Consider the following 25486-nt stretch of genomic DNA (forward strand, 5'->3'; position numbering starts at 1 on the left):
CCACCTTCCCCTACCTGAAGCAGGTATGTGAATTTCTACTGATTATAAATCTTTTACAGTTAGGAGTAGATTTTTTCAGCTGGAAAAGGAAGTGTTGACATCTAGAATAAATTTTTTTATGTGCCATTCTGAAGCCACCACCTCCTTTTGTGCGAAAAAAACTCCATAGAAGTTGCCAGTGAGAAGAAGCAGATCATTCAGTTCTGAGTCTGCAATTATTTAATCAGATTTTCAGGTACCTAGTATAACTGGCAAATGGTTCAGTACTTAAACCTACTTTAAAATACAAGACAGTTTGAGGGAGATAATAACAATCTGTTTCTATTAACATCACCATAATAAAGAAATGTGAATACTTCACAAGAAACTCAATTTGGTATCTACAAATATATTTAAGGAGAGTAATGATTTATACCAAATTCTATTCTGTTGTTAGCAGAAAAAAGTTCTGAATACATTTCTGATTTATTGTTATTATGTTGTGCTATGCCATTTCTTTTTTCAATACTGTTATAAAAAAATACTAAACATCTCTGCTCTCAAGATTTTTTGTCCTTATTCTCCATCCTCAACTTTGTAGTGGAATTTCTGAAATGATGTTTTCGTCAATCAGTGTTGTAATAGGGAATTACTTTCCTCAAAGACAATGGAAATCATTTTGAAATGTGAGCAGACTCAGTGGGAAGTTCCATATTTTTGCTCTACTGATGTCAACCAACCAGACTTGGTACTACTTGTCTGAAGAGTGCCAGTTATAAAATGAGTGTTAAGTGGCAGCACAAACAGACGTGTAAGTAGTGTGGCTGGCACTAAACGGTTAGTCAACCAATTTGTTAGAGCGCCAGAGCTTTAATAGCTTGCACTGGGTTTCCAAACTGTCAGTACTGTAAGAGAAGCCACTGCTGCAGCCACTTATTGTGTTTTTGTGTCATGTTATGGCTGGAGTAACTGCCAAACTTTTCATGGTATGTTGCTATTTGTTTAACTATTATTACAATAGATTACTGACACTTGAAATTATAATTATGAAGGAAGCAGCAGATGTTAAAATAATAATATGGGACAAAAAGAGATACAAGAAGTTAGACAATTTTTTTTAAACTATAAAAAATATATATTTTGCCTCTTTGTATCTAATTTTTATGCTGCAATTAAAAGATCTAGCATTAAATATGATTAAAGTAAGTTGTGGTTCCATATCAGTAACAGGCTAGAAGTGAAAAGTCTGCAAAGAAGAGATTTAATAAGGATATCAGCAGCTTACATAACAAACTCTCAAAAATAGTTATGCATGATTTTGATATTGCAGTGAACTTCTTTGATGGACAGTATTCTGTTGATTGTCACTACTATACTGCCATATTACTTTTTCTGTGGAGGCTCTAGAATTTATACAAATGTTTTAGAGAAGTACCTTTTGCTGTGTTAGGTTATTTAAACTTTTTTCCACATCTCATTGCAATTATAAAGTTTGATGAGTTCACATATGTTTTTCATTGGATAGTTCAAAGCAATCCTGTATTTGCTGCTAAATGAACTATCTCTAATTCCAAATAATATCAACCTTGAGGAAATTGAATTCAGCTCAGTTTTTTACAATTAACCTTCATAGCATATTGAAATTTATATTTATCAGATGTTTCAGCTATATATACAGTGATTCAGTATTTTTAACCACTTGAGACTGGCTATAATTTAACAAGTACTTCATCACACCAGCTGTTCAGTACAGCTTCAGCTAGTAAATAACTTATTGTAAGCATAATTCACCAGCTTCATGTTTTGTAACTGTGTTATGTCATTAACATATACAAGATACAAAAATGCCCAAAAATACTTCACTATGGGACGCCACAGCTGAGAGTCTTGTATGCTGATTTTACTGGTAGGTTTTTCCCTTCAATCTTATAACCTACTTTAGCTCAGTGTCTTCTGTCTTGGAGAAAATTTAGCACCATTCCTTTTACACCGTGAGCATCTAATCTGGATAAAAGGACTGACTGATTCACAGGATCAAAAGCCTTAGACATATCTATAAAAGTTCCAATAACTGTTGCTTTTATGCAGTCTGTGTAGCAGTTAGTGGAAAAAAAGTTGCTACTGCAGTTATTGTGGACTGTGCTTTTTGTAAAACCATGTTGCAAGTGGTTTAGTAGGTGGTATTTTTAGAAGAAAGATTCCATTTGCACTAGACTTTGTCTTTCAAGTAACTTGCCAAGTGCTCAAATCATTTAAATGGGCCTGTAATTAATTCTGTCAATGGTTGCTCCTTTTTATACACTGATTATATATCACCCAGCCATTAGATGTTGTTATTTTGAGTTTTGAGATTATTTTCATTATCTTACATACTGTTACACTTCTCATGAAAAATGAGTTACTCATGATAGTTAAGTTTATTACTAGTGCTGGTTCATAAGTTTCTTCTCTTTATGTTTTACTAAAATGCTCAGTGAACACCTCACTCACCAGCATTCCATTTTCTCTTAATGCTATATTATTGCAAGATGATACTCTTCTCACATTCATTGTTCACTATATTCCAGACTAGTTTACTGATATTACTGGATTCATTGTATGTCTAACATAACAATGTACTTTTAGGGTCTTCAGGGATCTCTGTATGTTTTACTGCTAGATTTGTGTTTTGTTAGCAAGTATTGCAGTTTGGTGTCGCTCAACAGTACATATAAGTATTTCATATTTTCCTATTATTTGTGAACTTCTGGATGAATTTTTAGATTATTTGTGTAGTCCAATTTCCTTAGTGTTTTACCACTTGATATGCCTGATCAAATTCTTTGGTTAAATATTTCACAGAAATGGCCCCAGTTTTCATTAACCTGCTACCAGACTATTCCATTGGTTTTCCTTCTAGAAATGAGTATGTCACTGTACAGAACTATTTTGTGGTTGGCATTAATCTCTGTGGCTAGAGCTCTATGGCTTTTAATATTCTCACCACTAATTCTTCTCTATTTAAATTCACAACAATATGGGCAATGCAAGTGTGTGAGTCAGGTGTTATTCTGATTGTTGACAAATTCATATGGATATGGTCATTATTATAGCTTAAAAAGTATGTGCTCACATCTCATATTCTATAAACTGTTTTTTGTTTGTTGAGAAGTTATTCAGGCGTTATTGTAAATGACAAAGGATTTCATATCCATGACTGTTTGGTGCTCCATACAGGCCAGCTATTATCAAGTTGTTTGTGTCTAGCTTTATTTGTACTACTGCTAATTAAAAGTCAATCTACACAGTGATTTCATCAACATAATTGATGTTTTTGCATTGAATGTTATTTCTAACATAAATGCCTGCAACACCACTCTTGTGTATCTTTCTACATACACCATACAGACTCACAGTTTTGTATTTATTTAACTTAAAACTATGAGTCTATTTCCTCTTGCATCCAAGTTTATCTGCAATATATAAACGTAGTTTACTACGTCTTAGAAATACATTGAATTGCTGTATTTTATCAGTGATGCAGTGGATAATTTTGGACATTATTTTACATTTTTTGTCTACTTTTGTTCCGTCGGCAGTTGTTTTACTTTGGTATATGTAAACTGAAGGCTGTTTTACAGCAAAAAAAGGAACATCACATTCACTCATGAACAAACTGTTTTCATCGATTAGGCAGTTCAGTTCGATTCTTTTTATAAACATGTATGAACATTCATGTTATCTGGAATTTACATCCTTGAGTCCAGACATTCTGATAAAGAAGGAGTGATTAATAGTTACTCTGATTTTGAGTATTGGTATCTATGTATTTCTAAATTCCTGACGGATGCCTACCAGCAACCATTTTAACATTTTTGATCCATAACGTATAACTCCACATTGAACCACAGACTGGAAAGCATAGTCTACAGGTAAATTATTTTTACACAAAGTACTATGGCAGCGAATTTCACCATTCATCCTACATTCACTCTTATCTATAATCATAAATAGGACTATGGTTTAAATATATTGGCATGTAAGTGTGTGAATCTCAAGGTCCCAGAAGAGGCTTATGAAACATGTTTAGTTATTTACTCAAATAATTTTCTTACTGAACTTTTCTATAGAATAATTTGTTTTGGCCTTAGCAATAATGACATAGGCGGTGAGAGAATGGGGTAGCTACCAGGTAGAAAGGGTCTGGGCAGCATTGAGTGATAAGGGGAATGCTTCTGTGTTTGATGAAAGTGGGAGCTGTGTCAGTCAAAGAGTAATAAGAGAATATTGCCCAGGAGTTTTGTTTGTGAATAAGGCCTGTGGACTAGTTGTGGGGGAGGAGGGCCAGGGAATGGTTGTCAGCATAGGTAAAGGTAAGGTAAAGTTCTGCATTCTGGCCCTAGTGGCGCCAATTGGGCCCAAACAATTGCCATGTCATCCTCTGCTAATGGCATCACAGGATGCAGCATGGTGAGGCATGTGGCCAACACTCCACTCTCCATGAAATGTATTCACTATTGCAAATAAGGACAACCATCAGCTGTAGAATGGAATGATGACAATGAAAATTTGTGCTGAACTGGGACTTGAAGGCGCATTTCCCACTTATCGCAAGCAGTCGCCTTACCATTTGACTATCCGTGCATGACTCACAGCCAGACCCAAACTTCCAAATGTCGTCAACCATGCGTCTACAATCTGTGCTCATACATCCATTATGTATATTCCTGAACAGGTCAGTTGTTGTGCTTGAAAGTCGCTTGTCCAGTATCGGCAGAGAATTACATTATTGCAGTGCCTGTGTTATTCTGATTACGATGCAAAGTTCCTTTGGACCACTTGCGATAAGCGGAAAATCTGGGTCCACGTCCCGGTCCGGCACAAATTTTCATTGTCGCCATTCCACTCTACAGCTGATGGTTGTCCTTATTCGCAATTGCAAATACATGTACGATGATGATTGAAGTAGATGAAATGAATTAAAATTTGTGCGGGACTCGAACCTGGGTCTTCTTGCTTGCCAGGGAGAAATGCTAACCATTACACTGCCACCGCACAATGATCAACATTACTGCATGAACTATCTAAGCTGAGTGCCCTCCCCAACACAAACTTCAATTCATTTTCCTTTATATATTGTCACTACTGGCAGGGCTCCCCGATATTGGCAAGCACCCCAGCATTAGACGCAATGGGTCATCTTTGTACCATTGGTGATCTTATAGTAATGGTTAGCATTTCTGCATATCAAGCAAGAAAACCCGGGTTCGAGTCCCGGCCGCAGCACAAATTTTAATTCACTTTGTCTGCTTCGATCATTAGATAATAAAAAGAGACTTAAAAGTCTCAGGGAAACATTTAATTATAACATGTAATGTATTTCGTAATGGATGTAGTCACCACAGTCCCTGTTTCTTTGGACATGTATGCATGTCCAAAGGAACTTTGCATCATAATCACAATAACACAGGCATTGCAACATCGTAATTCACCACTCCCCAAGTCATTATTGGGTTCCTTGACCTTGGAACCCCCACTAATTGGTTGAGTAGCTCCTCAGTTGGTCTCATGAGGCTGATTGCACCTTCCACCAAGGACCAGGAACTGAACCTGGTTCCCCCACACGGCAGTCAGCTGTGCTGACCACGCAGCTACAGAGGCGGTTGTCGTTGGTGCAGGTATTGAGAGAATTCATGGTAAGGCAGTTACATTGGTTGTGAATGCCTAGGCTGAAGGGAAAGGAACGTTTGATAGAAGAAGGGATGGCAGCTGTTAAAGTGTAGATATTGTAGTACTGAGGTTTGCGTGTAGGCTTCATTGAGGTCCACGTCAACATCAAGGAAGGTAGCTTTTGAGTCTCGAATAAGAGCAATAGCCCAATCTTAATTTAATATTATCTGCTTCTCTCTACTTCTAAAGGTGAATAACACAGCAACATCTATCTTTTAGGAAATACAGCTTGAGGCATTGACTGACTGCAAAGATTGTTCAGACCTGAATAAGGCGTCAATATTTAAACAAGTATATCTATATAACTACAATAAAAATATAAGCTTTAGCAGCATAAACACTTCTGTAATACAATTGTATTTATTCCTCTGGGGCTGACAGTCTCTGCTGATGCATCTATTGGAATAAATAATGTTTCGTTAGTCCAAGGTTCTGTTTCCTTTGGGGAAAATGTGTTCCAACTACGGACCAGTGATTACTCTCTATGTTCAAATCAAATGTGTGTGAAATCTTATGGGACTTAACTGCTAAGGTTATGAGTCCTTAAACTTATACACTACTTAACCTAAATTATCCTAAAGACAAACACACACATCCATGCCCGAGGGAGGACTCGAACCTCTGCCGGGACAAGCCGCACAGTCCATGACTGCACCGCCTTAGACCGCTCGGCTAATCCCGTGCGGCTACTCTCTATGCTAATAGATCCTATGACAAGTGTTTTTGTTACTATTCGAATCAGTCACTGCCAGGGCAGTATTTAGACAGGTGAAAAATGTGTAGCTGCACAGGGCGGCAAAATGTTGCCATGGAAATTTTTTTTAAGCATAGTTTTTTTAATGTTCATTGCATCAGCAGTCGGTCTTTCAATAATTTATTGGCAAAGTGTTGACAAAGTGCACCTGCCATTAAACTCTTTAGTCCACCTGTGTAACTTCTTCCTTGTATGAGAGCATTAAGGCTCTGCGAAACAGGGAGCGTGTAACCTGCAACTCTAGTGTTGCACCATACGGCATCATCCTGGTCAAAAAGGAGGCAGGCGCCTGCGCTAGATCGCCATTCAATGTGGTGTACAGCTGGCAAGATGGCCATTTTCAAGTCCGTGGCACGCAAGTGAGCGAAAGATGGTGGCAGAATCAGGAAGACTGATTGAGATGGTTCATGCAGATGTATTTTTGTACTATACACGGCACTGTGGTTATAAAAATGTGATGAAAAAGGCAGCAATAAGGAATAAAATTGATGCAATTGTACATTAAACAGGTGTTTTCTTTGTTTATGACGGCGACATCATTTGACTGATGTAGTACCAGATGAATATTGTAGTGTACACTACAGTTCAGCTGAAATAATGATGTGCTTGCACAAGCTAGTGGTGCCATTGTGGTACAGCTTAAGCTTCTAATATTGAGCTTTAACAACAGCACTGCAGTTCGGTATCGACTGTAGGTCTATAGGTCTTATTAAGCCTCGTCACTCTTGAGTGTGTATACCGAAGGCATTTTCCACCACACGACGGCCCCTGCATTTTTGTTTATTGAGAATTGCTTTTGAAGGCTCTTCAAGGGCCGCTGTTTTGGGGAAAAGGATCATCAGATACATTTGTCATTTAAACCCTTCATCACCTGTCAGCACATGAGGGACGGGCATGTTTGTGCCCGACAATGGTTTCTGAGGTAGAATACATTTTCCTCACGTGAATTCGCAGAAAAATGCAGAGTTTTAAAAACTTGTGCTGTCAAAGCGTCGATAATCCTGGGTTTGTAATCGCTATCTTTCATCTGAACCTATGGGCTTTTTCTAGTTTGTTTCAATTTTTTGAATTTTTTTCAGTTTAACGATCTTGTGTAACTTTGCAGTTGTTCGCGAGACATTTGAAAATAACTGAAGAAAAAGTTTTCGTAAGTCCACATTTTCTGGATAATCGAGAGTCCACTGCAGTTTGATTATATCAAATGGAACAGAACCAACTTCACTATGGCCAGTTAGTACGCAAGCTGATACCTAAATTTTGAGTCGAGAACCACGTGAACACTGTGTTGGGTGTGGTGGCAATGTAACTATGCAAGCAGTATAGCTGAAAACAAGGTTTTGTAACAAAAATAATTTGAGCCACTGTTTTCAGGACACTCCATTCTAACATACTTCACATCCATGCTGACAGTGCAGTTTGGAAATTGCCTCTGCTCTATCAGTCCCAACTAAATTTTCTTTCAGATTTCCTTTGCTGGTTGAGGTAAATACAGTGGTTGTAAAATGTTGTATAGTTCTCTACACACACATTTGTCTAAGATGGAGACAGCTTCCTCCCCCTGCGGAATTAAAAAGCAATGGTGTGGCGTGAATCACCAGTGGCCAAATATCTGGAACAAAATGTTCTATTTGTTAGTGATAAATGCGTCATATGAGGTAAAATAATTTGCATATGCCTTGATTGATAGGTGAGACTGTTTGAGCAAAGCGGAAGAGTCTATGAGATTCCCACAGCAAATTTTGTTTCAGCATAGAAGACTGACGATTGACGTTTAGCCCAAACTTGTTTGCACACTGTGTTGACAATATTTTTCAGCTTATATTTTATTTATATAGCTCCAAGTTTTATGATTATTATTAATTTTGAAAATATATAGTTACGGAAAATAGAATAATAGGTTTATACCATAAATAATGTTCTATCATAAATAATGTTGTACCATTCAGCGAACGAAGAATCAATTAACATCATAAATAATGCACTTGCCTCAAACAAATTGACTGGTCTTTCCTCTGAACCTAAGGACTTTCTGTAGTTCATTTCAATTTTTGAAATTTTCGGTTGAATGAGCTTGTGTGACGTTTCAAATTGTTCGCGGTACAGTCAAAAATAACTGAAAAATCCGTCTTCACAAGACCACAGTTCCTTGCAAAGATGGTGAAAATCCCCGTCATTTAGTGTTAATTTCATATTTCCACTTTCTTCGTTTCCTGAAAGCGAGTGCAAATAATGACAACAGTTGAGCGTCGGAGAATGGCAACTCGTGTTTAGCGGGCAGAAGCTGACTTGTCCACGACGAGCGCCATTCAACAAGTGGATCACTGCATCCCACAAACTCTGACCACAGCCAACTGCAGCCGTCAACAGAGCGATCCTAACACAATGGGCAGCCCGTTCACTGTTTTACACAGCCTTACTCTCCACGTAATAACGTAGCCTACGAGATATTACGTGCGGCATCGTGTTGAATTTCTTCACCCATTCAAGGTTATGTTTCCGTCATACACAACACAATGTTTCACTTAGTTCTCAGCTTTAAATTTCAGTATTAATTCCCAGTATTATAACTGGTCAAAGTGAAGCTGGTTCTATTGTGTTCGATATCATCGAAGTACGGTGGACTCTCGACTACCCGACTCGTGCCTATGGCCTCCACACTATTCGGCCTACTTAATTAATATCATAATAATACTTCACCATAATAATATAAGGATTTATTTACTGTACGTACTGTACTTTTACAAGGCTTCAGCAAGCAGCTGCCGGCTACAGTGCTGCGTGACCTTCCAGTATGTTTTATACATATTTTGTGATTGTAACACATCTGGAGTCATAATTATAATACTGAATAAATTACTGGGACTACTGTTCGAAACACAATACTTAGAAGCGCTCAAAACAACAATGAACACACATAGAGAGCAGCTGCCTTGGCAACCTGTGTTCTTTGCTGCAGTCACAGTGGCACTGACATCGTTTCACTTCATTCTTTCTGTATTAGTCTTTTGTTATATTCATATTTGTTGTTTATTAATACTGTTAATAATAGTAGTTACTTCCCTTGTAGAGTAAGTTTGTGATTATTGTAGTCAGGTTTTTAACATCTTCTTATTGTAGTAGCGGAACTTAGAAAAAGTAAATTTTACCATGAGTGAGAAGTGTGGGCTTTGCCGTAGGTTCGTGAGTAGTGGATTGCGGTGTGAGACTTGTTCGAAGTATTTTCACTGGGGGGAATGCAGTGGGGAAGCCAGTGGGCATTCTGGTGAGATCCTCTCCTGGAACTGCAGGTTATGTAGCAAGAGTAAATTGATAGAGGAGCAGGAGCATAAGATCTGTGCCCTTCAGGTGCAGTTGAAAAACGCACAAGAGGAGCTAGATAGGATGAGGAAGGAGAAGGGGGTTGGGGATTGGGAGCTGGCTGTTGGCAAGAGATCTGCTAGGAGAAGAAGATTTTCAGATAGTTTTACTATTGGTGTTTACAATAGATATGACCAACTGTCAGAGTCTAGTGGAGAGGAATCTCTAGTAGCTGTAGATGTAGGAAGTATGCAGCAGACCTCAGTAGTTACTGTGCCTAGAACAGTTGCAAAGTCGAAGAGGAAGAAGAAGGTTCTGCTGTTAGGTAGTTCTCATGGCAGAGGTGTAGGCCAGCAGTTGCAGGAAGTGCTGGGGAGTGAGTACCAGGTCACCCGCATTGTGAAGCCTAATGCAGGGTTGGCTCAGGTGACTGTTAACATAGGGGGGTTATGTAGGGATTTTACTAAAGAGGATCAGGTAGTGATTGTGGGTGGGGCTGGTAATAGTATTGATAGGGATGGGGAGTGTAACATAGATGGTGACCTGGAAAAGATATCCACTCAGACTGGCAACACGAATGTGCATTTCGTGGAACTGTTTCAGCGTCACGATCGGCCTCATCTTAATACAGCCGTCAGGTGTAATAACATGAGACTTGGGGGTGCGCTGATGACAGAAAGCATGGGTCACATTTTAGTGGTGTCGGTGGAGTCTATCAGCAGGACGGGTTTCACTAGACACGGCCTGCACCTCAACAGGTATGGGAAGGGGAGGTTGGCAAAGCTTATAGGTGACAGCATAGGTGGGGTTGGTGGGATCACTCATGGGAAAATTCCTGCAGTAGTGGGTGTTAGAGCTGCACCTGTTTTAGATTGAAGTCAGCTGATAGGTATTCCTGCTTAAGGGAAGTCTCTCTAACAAGGGAATCACTTTTGACAAAGCTTAGGTATCCGAGTAATGAGGGAATTAGTATATTTCATCAAAATATACAAGGTATTAGAGATAAAGTTAGTGAACTGCTTATAGATGTTGACTCTGAAATTATTGGTATATCTGAACACTTCTTAAGTAAGGAGATAATTCAGAGGCTTCCTTTACCAGGATACAGGTTGGCTGGCTGCTTTTCGAGGAGCTCTTTGCGGTGTCGGGGAGTAGCCATGTACGTGAAAAATGGCATCGCATTTGAGTCAATTGATGTTTCAAAGTACTGCACTGAAAAGGTGTTTGAATGTTGTGCAGGTGTGGTTAAATTTAACGGAGCTAAACTTGTAACTGTTGTTATTTATAGATCCCCAGACTCCGATTTCACAACATTTTTGCTAAAGCTAGAGGAGGTTCTTGGTTCACTTTATAGGAAATACAAAAAGTTAGTTATATGTGGTGACTTCAATATTAATTGTATAAGTGATTGTGCAAGGAAGAGGATGCTGGTAGTCCTCTTTAATTCATATAACCTTATGCAAACCGTATTCTTTCCAACGAGAGTGCAAGGGAACAGTAGAACAACCATAGACAACATTTTTGTTCATTCCTTATTACTAGAAGGGCGTTCTGTTAGCAAAAAGGTGAATGGCCTTTCAGATCATGATGCGCAAATTTTAACTTTAAAAGATTTTTATGCTGCAACACGTGTTAAATATAGTCATCAGCTGTTCAGGAAAGCTGATCCAGTTGCTGTAGAGACCTTTGTAAACCTTATAAAGGAACAAGAGTGGCAAGATGTTTATAGCGCTAATACAGTAGACGATAAATATAATGCTTTTCTCAAGACTTTTCTCATGCTCTTTGAAAGTTGCTTTCCATTAGAACGTTTAAAACAGGGTACTAGCACAAACAGGCAGCCTGGGTGGCTGACTAGAGGGATAAGAATATCTTGTAGAACAAAGTGGCAATTATATCAAAACGTTAGAAACAGTCAAAATCTAAATGCAGCAGCCCATTACAAACAGTATTGTAAGGTGCTTAAAAATGTTATTAGGAAGGCAAAAAGTATGTGGTATGCAGATAGAATAGCTAAGTCTCAGGATAAAATTAAAACCATATGGTCAGTCGTAAAGGAAGTTGCTGGTCTGCAGAGACAGGTCGAGGATATAGAATCAGTGCGTAGTGGGAATGTCCGTGTTACTGATAAGTCACATGTATGTACAGTATTTAATAATCACTCTCTGAATATAGCAGGTGAACTAAATAGAAACCTAGTCCCAACAGGGAATCATACAGCGCTCTTAGAAAAAAGTGTTCCGAGACTGTTACCTGAAATGCTCCTCCATGATACTGACAAGAGGGAGACTGAGTTAATAATTAAATCACTAAAGACCAAGAACTCTCATGGATATGACGGGGTATCTAGCAGAATACTGAAGTATTGTTCTATGTATGGTAGCCCAGTTTTCAGCCATATCTGTAACTTTTCCTTTAGGAGTGGTCGGTTTCCTGACCGATTAAAGTACTCGGTAGTGAAGCCACTTTATAAAAAGGGAGACATTGATAATGTTGACAATTTTAGACCTATTTCTATGCCATCGGTGTTTGCTAAAGTTATTGAGAAGGTTGTATATACAAGGTTACTGGAGCATTTAAATTCACATAATTTGCTGTCAAATGTTCAGTTTGGTTTTAGAAATGGTTTAACAACTGAAAATGCTATATTCTCTTTTCTCTGTGAGGTTTTGGACGGATTAAATAAACGGTTGCGAACGCTAGGTGTTTTCTTTGATTTAACGAAGGCTTTTGACTGTGTTGACCACAAAGTATTACTGCAGAAGTTGGACCATTATGGAGTAAGGGGAGTAGCTTACAATTGGTTCGCCTCTTACTTTAAGAACAGAAAGCAGAGGGTAATTCTCCGCAATATTGAGAGTGGTAGTGATGTTCAGTCCCAATGGGGCACTGTTAAGTGGGGCGTTCCCCAAGGGTCGGTGCTGGGGCCACTGCTGTTTCTTATTTATATAAATGATATGCCTTCTAGTATTACAGGTGATTCAAAAATATTTCTGTTTGCTGATGACACTAGCTTGATAGTGAAGGATCTTGTGTGTAATATTGAAACAGTAACAAATAATATAGTTCATGAAATAAGTTCGTGGCTTGTGGAAAATAATTTGATGCTAAATCACAGTAAGACTCAGTTTTTACAGTTTCCAACTCACAATTCAACAAGAACCGATATTTTGATCAGACAGAATGGGCATATTATAAGCGAGATGGAACAGTTCAAATTCCTCGGCGTTCGGATAGATAGTAAGCTGTTGTGGAAAGCCCATGTCCAGGATCTTGTTCAGAAGCTAAATGCTGCTTTATTTACCATTAGAACAGTATCTGAAATAAGTGACACTTCAACACGAAAAGTAGTCTACTTCGCATATTTTCATACACTTATGTTGTATGGTATTATTTTTTGGGGTAATTCTTCTGATTCAAAAAGGGTATTTTTGGCTCAAAAACGGGCTGTTCAAGCTATATGTGGTGTAAGTTCGAGAACCTCTTGTCGACCCCTATTCAAAAATCTGGGAATTCTGACATTGCCCTCACAGTATATATTTTCTTTAATGTCGTTTGTTGTTAGCAATATTAGCCTATTCCCAAGAGTTAGCAGCTTTCACTCAGTTAATACTAGGCAGAAATCAAATCTGCATGTAGAATGCACTTCCTTGACTCTTGTGCAGAAAGGAGTGCAGTATTCTGCTGCATCCATTTTCAATAAGCTACCACAAGAACTCAAAAATCTTAGCAGTAGCCCAAACTCTTTTAAGTCTAAACTGAAGAGTTTCCTCATGGCTCACTCCTTCTATTCTGTCGAGGAGCTCCTGGGAGAGCTAAAAAATTAAGCAAATTCCAGTGTTACATTGTTGATTGTCTTCATTTAAACTTATGACTTGTCACCTGAATATGTTTTTTTTATATTTCATTTTATCTGTTTCTAATATCGTGTTATAATTTCATGTATTGACTCGTTCCATGACCATGGAGACTTCTCCTCAATTTGGTCCCACGGAACAATAAATAAATAAATAAAAATAAATCGGTGGATTCTGCCAACCACCGACATCGTCCAAAGATGGCCGTTCTTTTCAAATCAGTGCGCCGCTACATGCGCGGTTGCAATGTAGCCGATCTCATTGCCCGAATGTGCAGATTTCGGACGACAATCGATGAAATTAAAATCAGTTGGTTTTCGGTCATAATGGCCAACATGACACAAAACATGGAATGTGGGAAACTGATAAGTTTAGTGAAAGGAATAGTTTGTGGTACCTGGAGGATGGAAAATATCATAAGCTTGTACTGAAATCGCAGGTTTATTGGAAAAACCAAGTAGGCAAAATCTTTACCGGAAATTTTAGGTGAAGATCATAACCTCTAAAATTAAATTGTTCAAGCGACAAGGATGGTTTATCTTATGATTAAAGTTACTGTTATGGATCTTTTTGGGTTGTGATAGGTGGACATTAGCCGTCCACAAATTATTGTTATTGCTCATTGGCATTTTTATCCTAGTAGGCTGTTTATTCTGTTCCATGAAGTGGTTTGCAAATGTGGTGCACGTATGTTTTTCCACTTTACACTGCTTTAGGTTTTAAAGTATCCCAGGCTTGTCTTTCACAAGTATGCTGAATGACAATCATTGATGGTTAACTGACATATATCTGCGCAACTTCAAATACATTCAGCGAAACAGATTTCTAGTCCTTCGCTAGAGGTGTGATTTGAGCTCTATTAAAAACTCTGATACTCAATACTGGTTCAAGTAAAGCTAGAATTTTGAAATTCGATATTTGACATCTTACCAATCATTAGGCCTATTCCACATTCTGAAAATGACAGTTTCAAAGTTTTTGTGGGATGTGTTGGATGCTATATACAATGCCGTTGCAGTAGCCACCAGAAATATCGCGGGAGGCGCACATCGGCACGTCACGTCACGGACGGTAGTTGCCGCAAGTAGAGTCCCGTCCACCAGAGGGCACGCGAGAATTCGGACGCGACCTCTGCCGGCGTAACAACAATAACAACTCCGGCAGCACGGGCCGTGCCCAGTCTGTCGACATCGGGCCTGCCTAGGACTCAGTCCCGGTCTATGCTAAGTGAAGTGCTACGTAAACGTGAACTGTGTTACTACAGCCGTAAATACTAATTTAAAAGCTAATATTTTCACTCTTGCGCCACAGATACTACGAAATTTTTAATTTATACTGTGTCGAATTTTGGAGCTATGCTCCGTGCAAGTGCCCTGAAAGACACTGTAATATAGTTGATACCGTAGTCTTTTATTGTAGCTACACTGAATCTGAAATAAAACTGCCTCCAGAAATCCTGTTACATCCTTTCTCAAATCCACTGCGCAAGTGTTCAAAGAGTGGTGAAGCTTTCAGTACTAGAATCTGATTATGTGAATATACTTACTGCCAGTATTGCGTTAATATATGAGGGTTGTTCAATAAGTAATACTTCACTTTTTTTCTCAGAATATATTTATTGCTAAGAGTCAGAATTTGGTGACAATATACATCAACATGACTTGTCCATGTCCTATTTTTCTACGTAGACTCCATCATGTTCTATGGCAGTATGTAACGTTGTGGAAGAGCAGGTATTACCTGCTGATAAAAACTCTTGTCCTGTAGGTGTACCTATGTTTTCACTGCATGACACTCTTGTCATCTTCAAAGTGTGTTCCCTGTAGGGAATCTTTAAGCGGATCAAAGAGATGGAAGTCCGAGGGTGCCAGGTCTGGACTGTAGGGTGTATGAGGCAATGATTTCCAATGGCTGTGACAGTACATCCCGAGCATGGCTGATCATGGAGCTCTGTTTCTGCATTTCCTGGGGCTGTAACTTTCTTTACCCATCGTGTAACTGCACTCCTGTCAACTGCAGCATCGCCATACACTGCACACAATGTTCATGGATTTCACCATGGTTTCTTTTTCTGCACCCTAGAATTCAATAACAGCATGCTGGTTATAACATGAGTCGAATGTAGGTGCCATTTTGACTCTGTACTATGGCTCTGCCATCTGCCAGAACGGTTCGAAACTTCAGAGGTTCACAGAACAAACATCAAATGTGAAGCACGAACAAGGACATTTGCCTATGTATATTAATGGAGTTTTAAAAAAAAATGTGGGGCATTACTTATTGAACCACTTTCGTACACTGTTTTTAGAAGAAAGTACATGGCTGTGACACCACAAATCTACTTTTCAGTAATTAAACAATACTTGCTTACACACAAATTTTATCCATTCATCATATAATAGAAACATCTACTTTCACCATGTAAATTAACCATTACGTGCTCATAACCTCATTGAGAAAACCTTTATACACTAAAGTCACCAATGTAGAATAATAAACCATACCCTGAACAACATGTTTGGGAGAGATCCTTAGTGTGATGTATCAATGAAACTATATATTTTCGTAATACATGGGTATTCAGTAAAACTCATCTGGTGATTCCAATAATTGATGACAGAGTGTACAGTACTTGAAACGTTCTTTTCGAGACAGATATAGCTCATCGGCATCTCATTAATAGCAAACGCCGCATTGCAGCACTTGTCTCCAAGCACAGAGGCGTCCCGGTATCCATCCCACCCAAGGAAGTTAAAATCTAACATACTTCATAAAAAGACTAGACTCTAACCTAAGCTAACCCAACCTGCTCCACTCAGCCAAAAGCTGACGAATGAAATCGGAAGCGCTGTGACCAAGCTGTCGTCCGATGTTATCGAGAGATCTCTGGCAACAGCATCTGACGACCGTTGTCGGTGCCATTATGAACGCAGCCTTTCTTGAGTTGCACATCAGAGGGCCAAAGTGTGTGCATTGTTAAGCTGTTATTTACAGCGGTCCTTTCTGTATTAATTTCAGTCCAAAATGGGTGATAAACGAAATAAAGTTGTAGTGATTATCGAAGTCAGAAAATGTTAATAAAATTAGGTTTTGTTGTAAAAAGGGTGTTTCTAATGGTACTGTTGTGGTCGAAAGAGGGAATTTATAAAATTCCGGCCTATCCGGCCTGTTTGTTGTCCAGCTTGATCATCCACCACACGACGGCAGATAGTCAGAATTCTACTGTATGTTCAGTTTCCAACACCCTACATCGCAGACACTTTTTTTTTCAGTTCATGCAAGCGGTATGGATGGACGATCTAGGTTCAGTGGTGCTGCATAGCGAAAGAAAGCCGAAAATACAGAGGAATAGTAAACTTTTACAGAAAATACTGCGACTAGACTCATATTTCAGTTGTAAAAGTGAAAGCGAACTGTGTGGCTCTAAGCGTTCAGGTGATGTTGTGGTTCAAAACAGTAACAGTGAACAGTGTATGTCTGAAAGTGTAAGTGAAATGAGAGTTTTAACTGGTAAACAGAATGTGGAAGTTACAACTTCCACAACTCCTAAAGGGTGTCAAGAATCTACACATTCTAAAGCAGCGGATTTTCCTGTTCCCAATAATGACCCATTTTATTGGTAAAACAATGATCAGCACTGGATTATTTGGTTAAAAATGCTATTAATCAAAACAAAAATACTGATTTTTCAATTTGCTCACAGCGACATGTCGACGGATCTCAGCGATTTTGCAACAAAAAATTGTTTCAGGCGGTTTTGATGAATGGGGTAATTATCAACTGTGAATATCTTGTACATTTTCCTGCGCAGTAATCATTGTTCTGTTTACGTTGTAAATTATCTGTTGATGCATCCCAGTTCGCAGTATCCGGTTTCAGTGATTGGAGTGATTGGAGACACGCTGGAATAGGTATAGCTGGACATTGTCGCACAGATGACAAAATGGTAGATATCAAAATAGATGACAGAGGGATAGAAAAACAATTAAAATCGCTCAAAAGAGGAAAGACCGCTGGACCTGATAAGGTACCAGTTCTATTTTGCACAGAGTACGTGAAGGAACTTGCCCCTGCCCCTTCTTGCAGCGGTGTACCGTAGGTCTGTAGAAGAGCGTAGCATTCCAAAAGATTGGAAAAGAGCACAGGTCATCCCCATTTTCAAGAAAGGACGTCAAACAGTTGTGCAGAACTATAGACCTATATCTCTAACATCGATCAGTTGTAGAATTTTGGAACATGTATTATGTTCGAGTATAATGACTTTAATCAGCATGGGTTTCGAGAAAGACGATCGTGTGAAACCCAGCTCGCGCTCTTCATCCACGAGACTCAGAGGGCCATAGACACGGGTTCCCAGATAGATGCCGTGTTTCTTGACTTCTGCAAGGCGTTTGATACAGTTCCCGACAGTCATTTAATGAACAAAGTAAGAGCATATGGACTATCAGACCAATTGTGTGATTGGATTGAAGAGTTCCTTGATAACAGAACACACCATGTCATTCTCAATGGAGAGAAGTCTTCCAAAGTAAGAGTGATTTCAGGTGTGCCACAGGGGAGTGATGTAGGACTGTTGCTATTCACAATATATATAAATGACCTTGTGGATAACATCAGAAGTTCACTGAGGCTTTTTGCGGATGATGCTGTAGTATATCAAGAGGTTGTAACAATGGAAAATTGTACTGAAATGCAGGAGGATGTGCAACGAATTGGCGCGTGGTGCAGGGAATGGAAATTGAATCTCAATGTAGACAAGTGTAATGTGCTGTGAATACATAGAAAGAAATATCCTTTATCATTTAGCTACAATATAGCAGGTCAGCAACTGGAAGCAGTTAATTCCATAAATTATCTGGGAGTAGGCATTAGGAGTGATTTCAAATGGAATGACCATACAAAATTAATTGTCGGTAAAGCAGATGCCAGATTGAGATTCATTGGAAGAATCCTAAGGAAATGCAATCCGAAAACAACGGAAGTAGGTTACAGTACATTTGTTCTCCCACTGCTTGAATACTGCTCACCGGTGTGGGATCTGTACCATGTAGGTTTGATAGAAGAGATAGAGAAGATACTACGGAGAGCAGCGCTCTTCGTTACAGGATCATTTAGTAATTTCGAAAGCGTTACGGAGATGACAGATAAACTCCAGTGGAAGACTCTGCAAGGAGATGCTCAGTAGCTCGGTACGGGCTTTTGTTGAAGTTTCAAGAACATACCTTCACCGAGGAGTCAAGCAGTATATTGCTCCCTCCTACACATATCTCCCAAAGAGACCATGAGGATAAAATCAGAGAGATTAGAGCCCACACAGAGGCATACCAACAATCTTTCTTTCCATGAACAATACGAGACTGGGATAGAAGGGAGAACCGAAAGAGGTACTCAAAGTACCCTCCGCCACACACTGTCAGGTGGCTTGTGGTGTATGGATGTAGATGTAGATGTAGACATGAACATTCTACCTCTACTGAGATTGCTTGTTAAAACTGAAAAACAGAGAAAATGAGCTGAATAGAATTGACAAATGGTTGCTCACCCAGCATGAACATAAAGTTATGTATTGTAGAACTGTGCTAAAAAGAGCCGTTTTTGTAGTTAATAAGCTAGCTTTTAGGGTCTAATATTTTGTGGAGACCAAGAGGCATTTGGTTCTGCAAAAAAAGAAAAATTTCATGATGTGTCTGGAATTAAGTGCGGAGTATGATTCTTTTCTGGCTGACTATACAGCAAGGTCTGGTAACGCTGGAAAAGGATTTACTTCATACTTGTCATCAACACCAAGATTTAATATGTCCTGTGGTGAGATTACCAACCCCAGAAATATGTAATGAATTTATTTCTCCTACATATTTTTTATTCATAGTACGTTCTACACCAGACAATCTCACAATGAACAATTAAGTACACTATGTGATCAAAAGTATCCAGACACCCCCAGAAACATATGTTTTTCATATTAGGTGCATTGTGCTGCCACCTACTGCCAGGTACTCCATATCAGCGACCTCAGTAGTCATTAGACATCACGATAGAGCAGAATGGGCTCCTATGTGGAACTCACGGACTTCGAAAATAGTCAGGTGGTTGGGTGTCACTTGTGTCATATGTCTGTATGCGAGATTTCCACACTCCTAAACATCCACTGTTTTGGACGTGATAGTGAAGTGAAAACGTGAAGGGACACATAAAACACAAAAGCGTACAGGCTGACCTCGTCTGTTGACTGACAGAGACCACCGACAGTTGAAGAGGATTGTAATGTGTAATAGGCAGAGATCTATCTAGACCATCACACAGGAATTCCAAACTGCATCAGGATCCACTGCAAGTACTAAGAGAGTTAGGCAGGAGGTGAGAAAATTTGCATCACACCAGTAAATACCAAACGATGCCTCGCTTGGTGTAAGGAGTATAAACATTGGACGACTGAACAATGGAAAAACATTGTGTGAAGTGACTAATCACGGTAGACAATGTGGCAATCAGATGGCAGGTTGTGGGTATGACAAATGCCCACTGAGCGTCATCTGCCAGTGTGTGTAATGCCAACAGTAAAATTCGGAGGTGGTGGTGTTATGGTGTGGTCATGCTTTTCATGGAGGAGGCTTGCACTCCTTGTTGTTTTGCATGGCACTTTCACAACACAGGCCTACATTGATGTTTTACGCACTTTCTTGCTTCCCACTGATGAAGAGCAATTCGGGGATGGCGATTGCATCTTTCAACATGATTGAGCACATGTTCATAATGCACGGCCAGAGGCGGACTGGTTACATGACAATAACATCACTGTAATGTACTGGCCTGCACACAGTTCTGGCCTAAATCCTGTAGAACACCTTTGGGATTTTTGGAACGCTGACTTTGTGCCAGGCCTCACCGATCAACATCGATACCCCTCCTCAGTGCAGCACTCTGTGAAGAACGGGCTGCAATTCCTCAAGAAACCTTCCAGCACCTGATTGAACATATGCCTGCGAGAGTGGAAGCTGTCATCAAGGCTAAGGGTGGACCAACATGATACTGGATTCCAACATTACTGATGGAGGGCACCATGAACTTGTAAGTCATCTTCAGCCAGGTGTCCGGATGCTTTTGATCACATAGTGTATAATAATTAGTTACGGTACATAAATGAAGATGGGTTCTCAGTTGAAAGATCCTGTGTTTTATAAAAATTAAGAGCTCATTGGAGAGAAGCCTCCTGGACCAGTTTTGAATTCTTTAGAACTACATGGACTGAAATTTGACAACTGTAAGTGTCAGTCATACAGTAATGAAGCCAATATGTCTGGTGCCTATTCAGGCCTGAAAGCATGACTTAGTGCTGAAAACCTCTAATTTTCTTCATTACGTATCCAGCTCACTCACTGAATCTACGTAGTTGGCCCACAAGCTGCAATCGGTTTTTTGAGTTAATTCAAGATTTATATAGCTTCTTTACAGATTTTAAAGGTAGATGGAATGCCTTGGAAACATTTTTTGATTCTGCAAGTGTGACACTGGAGTCACTATCTACAACTCGATGGTATGCAAGTGAGGATGCTTGTAAAAGTTTGAATGCAGATTGGAAAGCTCTGTTGTTTACATTGAGAACACTTTCTGAAAGTGGGAGTGGCAGGGTTAAATGTGAAGCTGAAGGACTCCTTAGAAAGTTACGTAGTATGGAGGTAGCTTTCATGAGATCAGTGTGTGACTGTATTCAGCAACAGTTTGGCAAAGCAATGATAAAATTGCAAGCTGAGAATGCAGACATTTCTGCTTCTGCTGAAGTATATGACACTCTTGCCACGTTTTTAGGTGAGCTGAAGTATATGACACTCTTGCCACGTTTTTAGGTGAGCTTCAGACATCTTTTTCAGTTCACAAGGATTTATCTGAAAATAAGCTTTTGGAGATCAGGAATTCACAATCAGCTCCACCTCCCTCAGCTGCTGAGGACCAAAAAAAGAAATGTCAAATTAAACACAAGAGATTCTCTGATGAATCGCCTCACTCAGAAGATAAACACAAATATCCTGAAGAAGAAACAGGATCAGATTGTGTTGAATTCTGTAGAAAAATGAAATCGTCATACGAAACAATGGAAAATCCAGAATGGAATGTAACAATATAATGAAAAGGATAGCTGCTACTCACTGTATACCAGATATGCTGAGGTGCAGAAAGGCACAACAAAAAGACTGTTTTGAAGTTAGCTTTCAGCCAACAAGGCCTTTGTCAAAAATGGTCAACATACACACATGCACACACACAACTCACACACACATCACCACAGTCTCTAGCAGCTGGAGCCATAAAATCAAGAATGACTGGTCAGTCATGGTCCTAGCCATAGAACCAGGCATAAGAGCCAGACTGGGTTTTCGTGAAGTGATAAATGAATTCGCAGATACAAAAGTGAGAAGGGAATTATTTGTCTAAGTTTGCTATATTTTCGAAAAGGTTGGTTAGACGGTATTGAATCATGCATTTGAGACTGACCAAATTTCGCATTTAAGTGAAGTAATTTTGGTATAGGGTATTAAACTGTAATGATTTTCTTTGTATTTTTACTGTGTATTGTGACCAAGGTTAATGTTTCCATGGTAATTTTTCAGTAAAGGCAGCCATTGAACTGTAGTTGTTATTTTATTGTTTTCGAATATTTAACTTTGTGTTATGTGTTATTTAAACACTTCAGTGAAGTTTAGAACTGAAGTTAATGATCACACAGCTTTATTCTTGGTAGTCCATAAATCAACAGCAATGCTAAAGTTTAGCAGCAGATAGTGTAAAATAAATTACTGCACAAGGGCATCACACAGGCTAAATACAGCCCTGGTCACTCTAGAAATTTCACCATTCTATTTATTCTTTGTTAATAATGATCTGTTAGGCTTCACTGTATTTTCCAAGGTTTTAATGTTTTTTTGAAACTATGTTGAGTGTTTCATAGCTCTGTTTGCAACAAAGCATTAATAGTTTGTGTAATAACTGGCGGCTAATTAGAGAAACATCTCAGTTTTAGGTACAAAGTATTCTGATGCAGTAAACTGACCATCCTTTTCCACACATCTGCTTAGATCCAGGAATAAATTAGATTTTGCTTTATAGTGTCTGCTTGTTAAACATCTTACCAGTGACGATGTTAAAAATTACAGTTTTTGTATTTATGTTTACATTAAACAGGCTTTATTAATTTTAATTGGTTGATTAATGTATGGAACAAGTCTTAAACTTGGATCTTCTTTCAAGATATTACAAATGAGGCAGACAGCTCCATGCAGGAGGGCATAGGGCTGCAGAAGGAAGGAATAAAAGAAAAAAAGGAAGAAAGGATGGAAGATTATAATTTAAAACTCACTGATGACCAGGTCATTAGAGATGGAGCATAACCTTAGATTGGGGGTGGGTGGGGAAGGAATTTGGTCATGTCCTTTTAAAGAAATTGTCCCAGCATTTGCCTTAAATTATTTAGGGAGACCACAGAAAAGTTAAATGTGGATGGCTGGATGGAAATTTGGATCACCATCCTCCTGAACGCAAGTCATTTGCTAACTATTATGTCATGTTACCTGGTGGGGTGGACAAGAATGTGGTGAAGATTTGGTGAGTGGTGGAATACAGCTCTCTGAGGAGTGGTAAGGATAATAGTGACATGGGAGATCTGCTTCTGGGAAACATGGAAAAGTGCCTTATCTCCACATGCCCGCAACGCTGTGTAATGTTTTACATCATGCTAGACACCGTAACCATGTGCTCTCTTCACAGACACATGTTGCAGATTGAAATAATGCGCCGGCCGCGGTGGTCTAGCGGTTCTGGCGCTGCAGTCCGGAACCGCGGGACTGCTACGGTCGCAGGTTCGAATCCTGCCTCGGGCATGGGTGTGTGTGATGTCCTTAGGTTAGTTAGGTTTAAGTAGTTCTAAGTTCTAGGGGACTTATGACCTAAGCTGTTGAGTCCTATAGTGCTCAGAGCCATTTGAACCATTTTTTGAAATAATGCAAACAGGGGCTCTAACATCAAGGATAATTAATTCATATGGGATTAGTTTATGCTTAAGAGATTCAATCAATTTTATTCTATTGGGACCAGCCAGGTAACTACAATCCAACTGAAACACACTGCAGAGTGGATACAATCCTGAAAGAGAAAAATCCAGGGAAGTGATATGTGAGTATTGAGTATCAGGCAATAGAACAATGTTGGCAAATATACACTACTGGCCATTAAAATTGCTACACCACCAAGATGACATCCTACAGATGTGAAATTTAACCGACAGGAAGAAGATGCTGTGATATGCAAATGATTAGCTTTTCAGAGCATTCACACAAGGTTGGCGCCGGTGGCGACACCTACAATGTGCTGACACGGGGAAAGTTTCCAACCGATTTCTCATACACAAACAGTAGTTGACTGGGGTTGCCTGGTGAAACGTTGTTGTGATGCCTCTTGTAAGGAGGAGAAATGCGTACCATCACATTTCCAACTTTGATAAAGGTCGGATTGTAGCCTATCGTGATTGCGGTTTATCGTATCGCGACATTGCTCCTCGTGTTGGTCGAGATCCAATGACTGTTAGCAGAATATGGAATCAGTGGGTTCAGGAGGGTAATATGGAATGCTGTGCTCGATCCCAATGGCCTCGTATCACTAGCAGTCGACATGACAGGCATCTTATCCACATGGCTGTAATGGATCGTGCAGCCACATCTCGATCCCTGAGTCAACAGATGGGGACGTTTGCAAGACAACAACTATCTGCACAAAAAGTTCGACGATGTCATGGACTATCAGCTTGGAGACCATGGCTGCGGTTACCCTTGACACTGCATCACAGACAGGAGCGCCTGTGATGGTGTACACAACGATGAACCTGGGTGCACAAATCGCAAAACGTCGTTTTTTCGGATGAATCCAGGTTCTGTTTACAGCATCATGATGGGCGCATCCGTGTTTGGTGACATCATGGTGAACGCACATTGGAAGCGTGTATTCGTCATCGCCATACTGGCGTATCACCTGGCGTGATGGTATGAGGTGCCACTGGTTACACGTCTCGGTCACCTCTTGTTCGCATTGACGGCACTTTGAACTTTGGACGTTACATTTCAGATGTGTTACGACCCGTGGCTCTACCCTTCATTTGATCCCTGTGAAACCCTACATTTTAGCAGGATAATGCACGACCGCATGTTGCAGGTCCTGTACGGGCCTTTCTGGATACAGAAAATGTTCAACTGCTGCCCTGGCCAGCACGTTCTCCAGATCTCTCACCAATTGAAAATGTCTGGTCAATGGTGGCCGAACAACTGGCTTGTCACAATACGCCTGTCACTATCCTTGGTAAACTGCCGTATCATGTTGAAGCTGCATGGGCAGCTGTAGCTGTACACACCATCCAAGCTCTGTTTGTCTCAATGCCCAGGTGTATCAAAGCCGTTATTACGGCCAGAGGTGGTTGTTCTGGGTACTGGTATCTCAGGATCTATGCACCCAAATTGTGTGAAAATGTAATCACATGTCAGTTCTAGTATAATATATTTGTCCAATGAATACCCGTTTATCATCTGCATTTCTTCTTGGTGTAGCAATTTTAATGGCCAGTAGTGTATGTATTGAAGAATTTGAAATGAGTGGAAAAACTGTGAAAAAACTTTACAGTGAGTAATGAACTGAGAGGGTGAAATAGAAAGAGGGAGAGGAGAAAAAAAATTATTGTCTGACTGCTCAAAGAGAGCAAAATTTGTATGGGGTGTTTTGTATGAGCAACACTTGAGTTACAAGTTAAGTGACATTACAAGTTCTGATCTACAGTAAGACAAGGCATTTGAAAACTATAGGATTATCACATTCGAGGCTAGTTTGCTGTGCAGATGCTGGTAGCAGTGATTCT

General features: G+C 39.6%; 1 protein-coding gene across 1 annotated transcript in view; it reads left to right on the forward strand.

Moving 5' to 3' along the window:
- Positions 1-891: 891 nt before the first annotated feature.
- The window catches only part of LOC126144377 (protein enabled homolog), a 30381-nt gene continuing 5786 nt past the window's right edge, over positions 892-25486 (forward strand). Inside the window, exon 1 of the mRNA XM_049915487.1 lies at positions 892-965. Coding sequence (XP_049771444.1) covers positions 936-965 — 30 coding nt within the window. The 5' untranslated portion in view covers positions 892-935. The remainder of the gene's footprint in view (positions 966-25486) is intronic.

This window comes from Schistocerca cancellata, chromosome 2 (assembly GCF_023864275.1).
Source record: "Schistocerca cancellata isolate TAMUIC-IGC-003103 chromosome 2, iqSchCanc2.1, whole genome shotgun sequence".
Taxonomy (NCBI): Eukaryota; Metazoa; Arthropoda; class Insecta; order Orthoptera; family Acrididae; genus Schistocerca; species Schistocerca cancellata.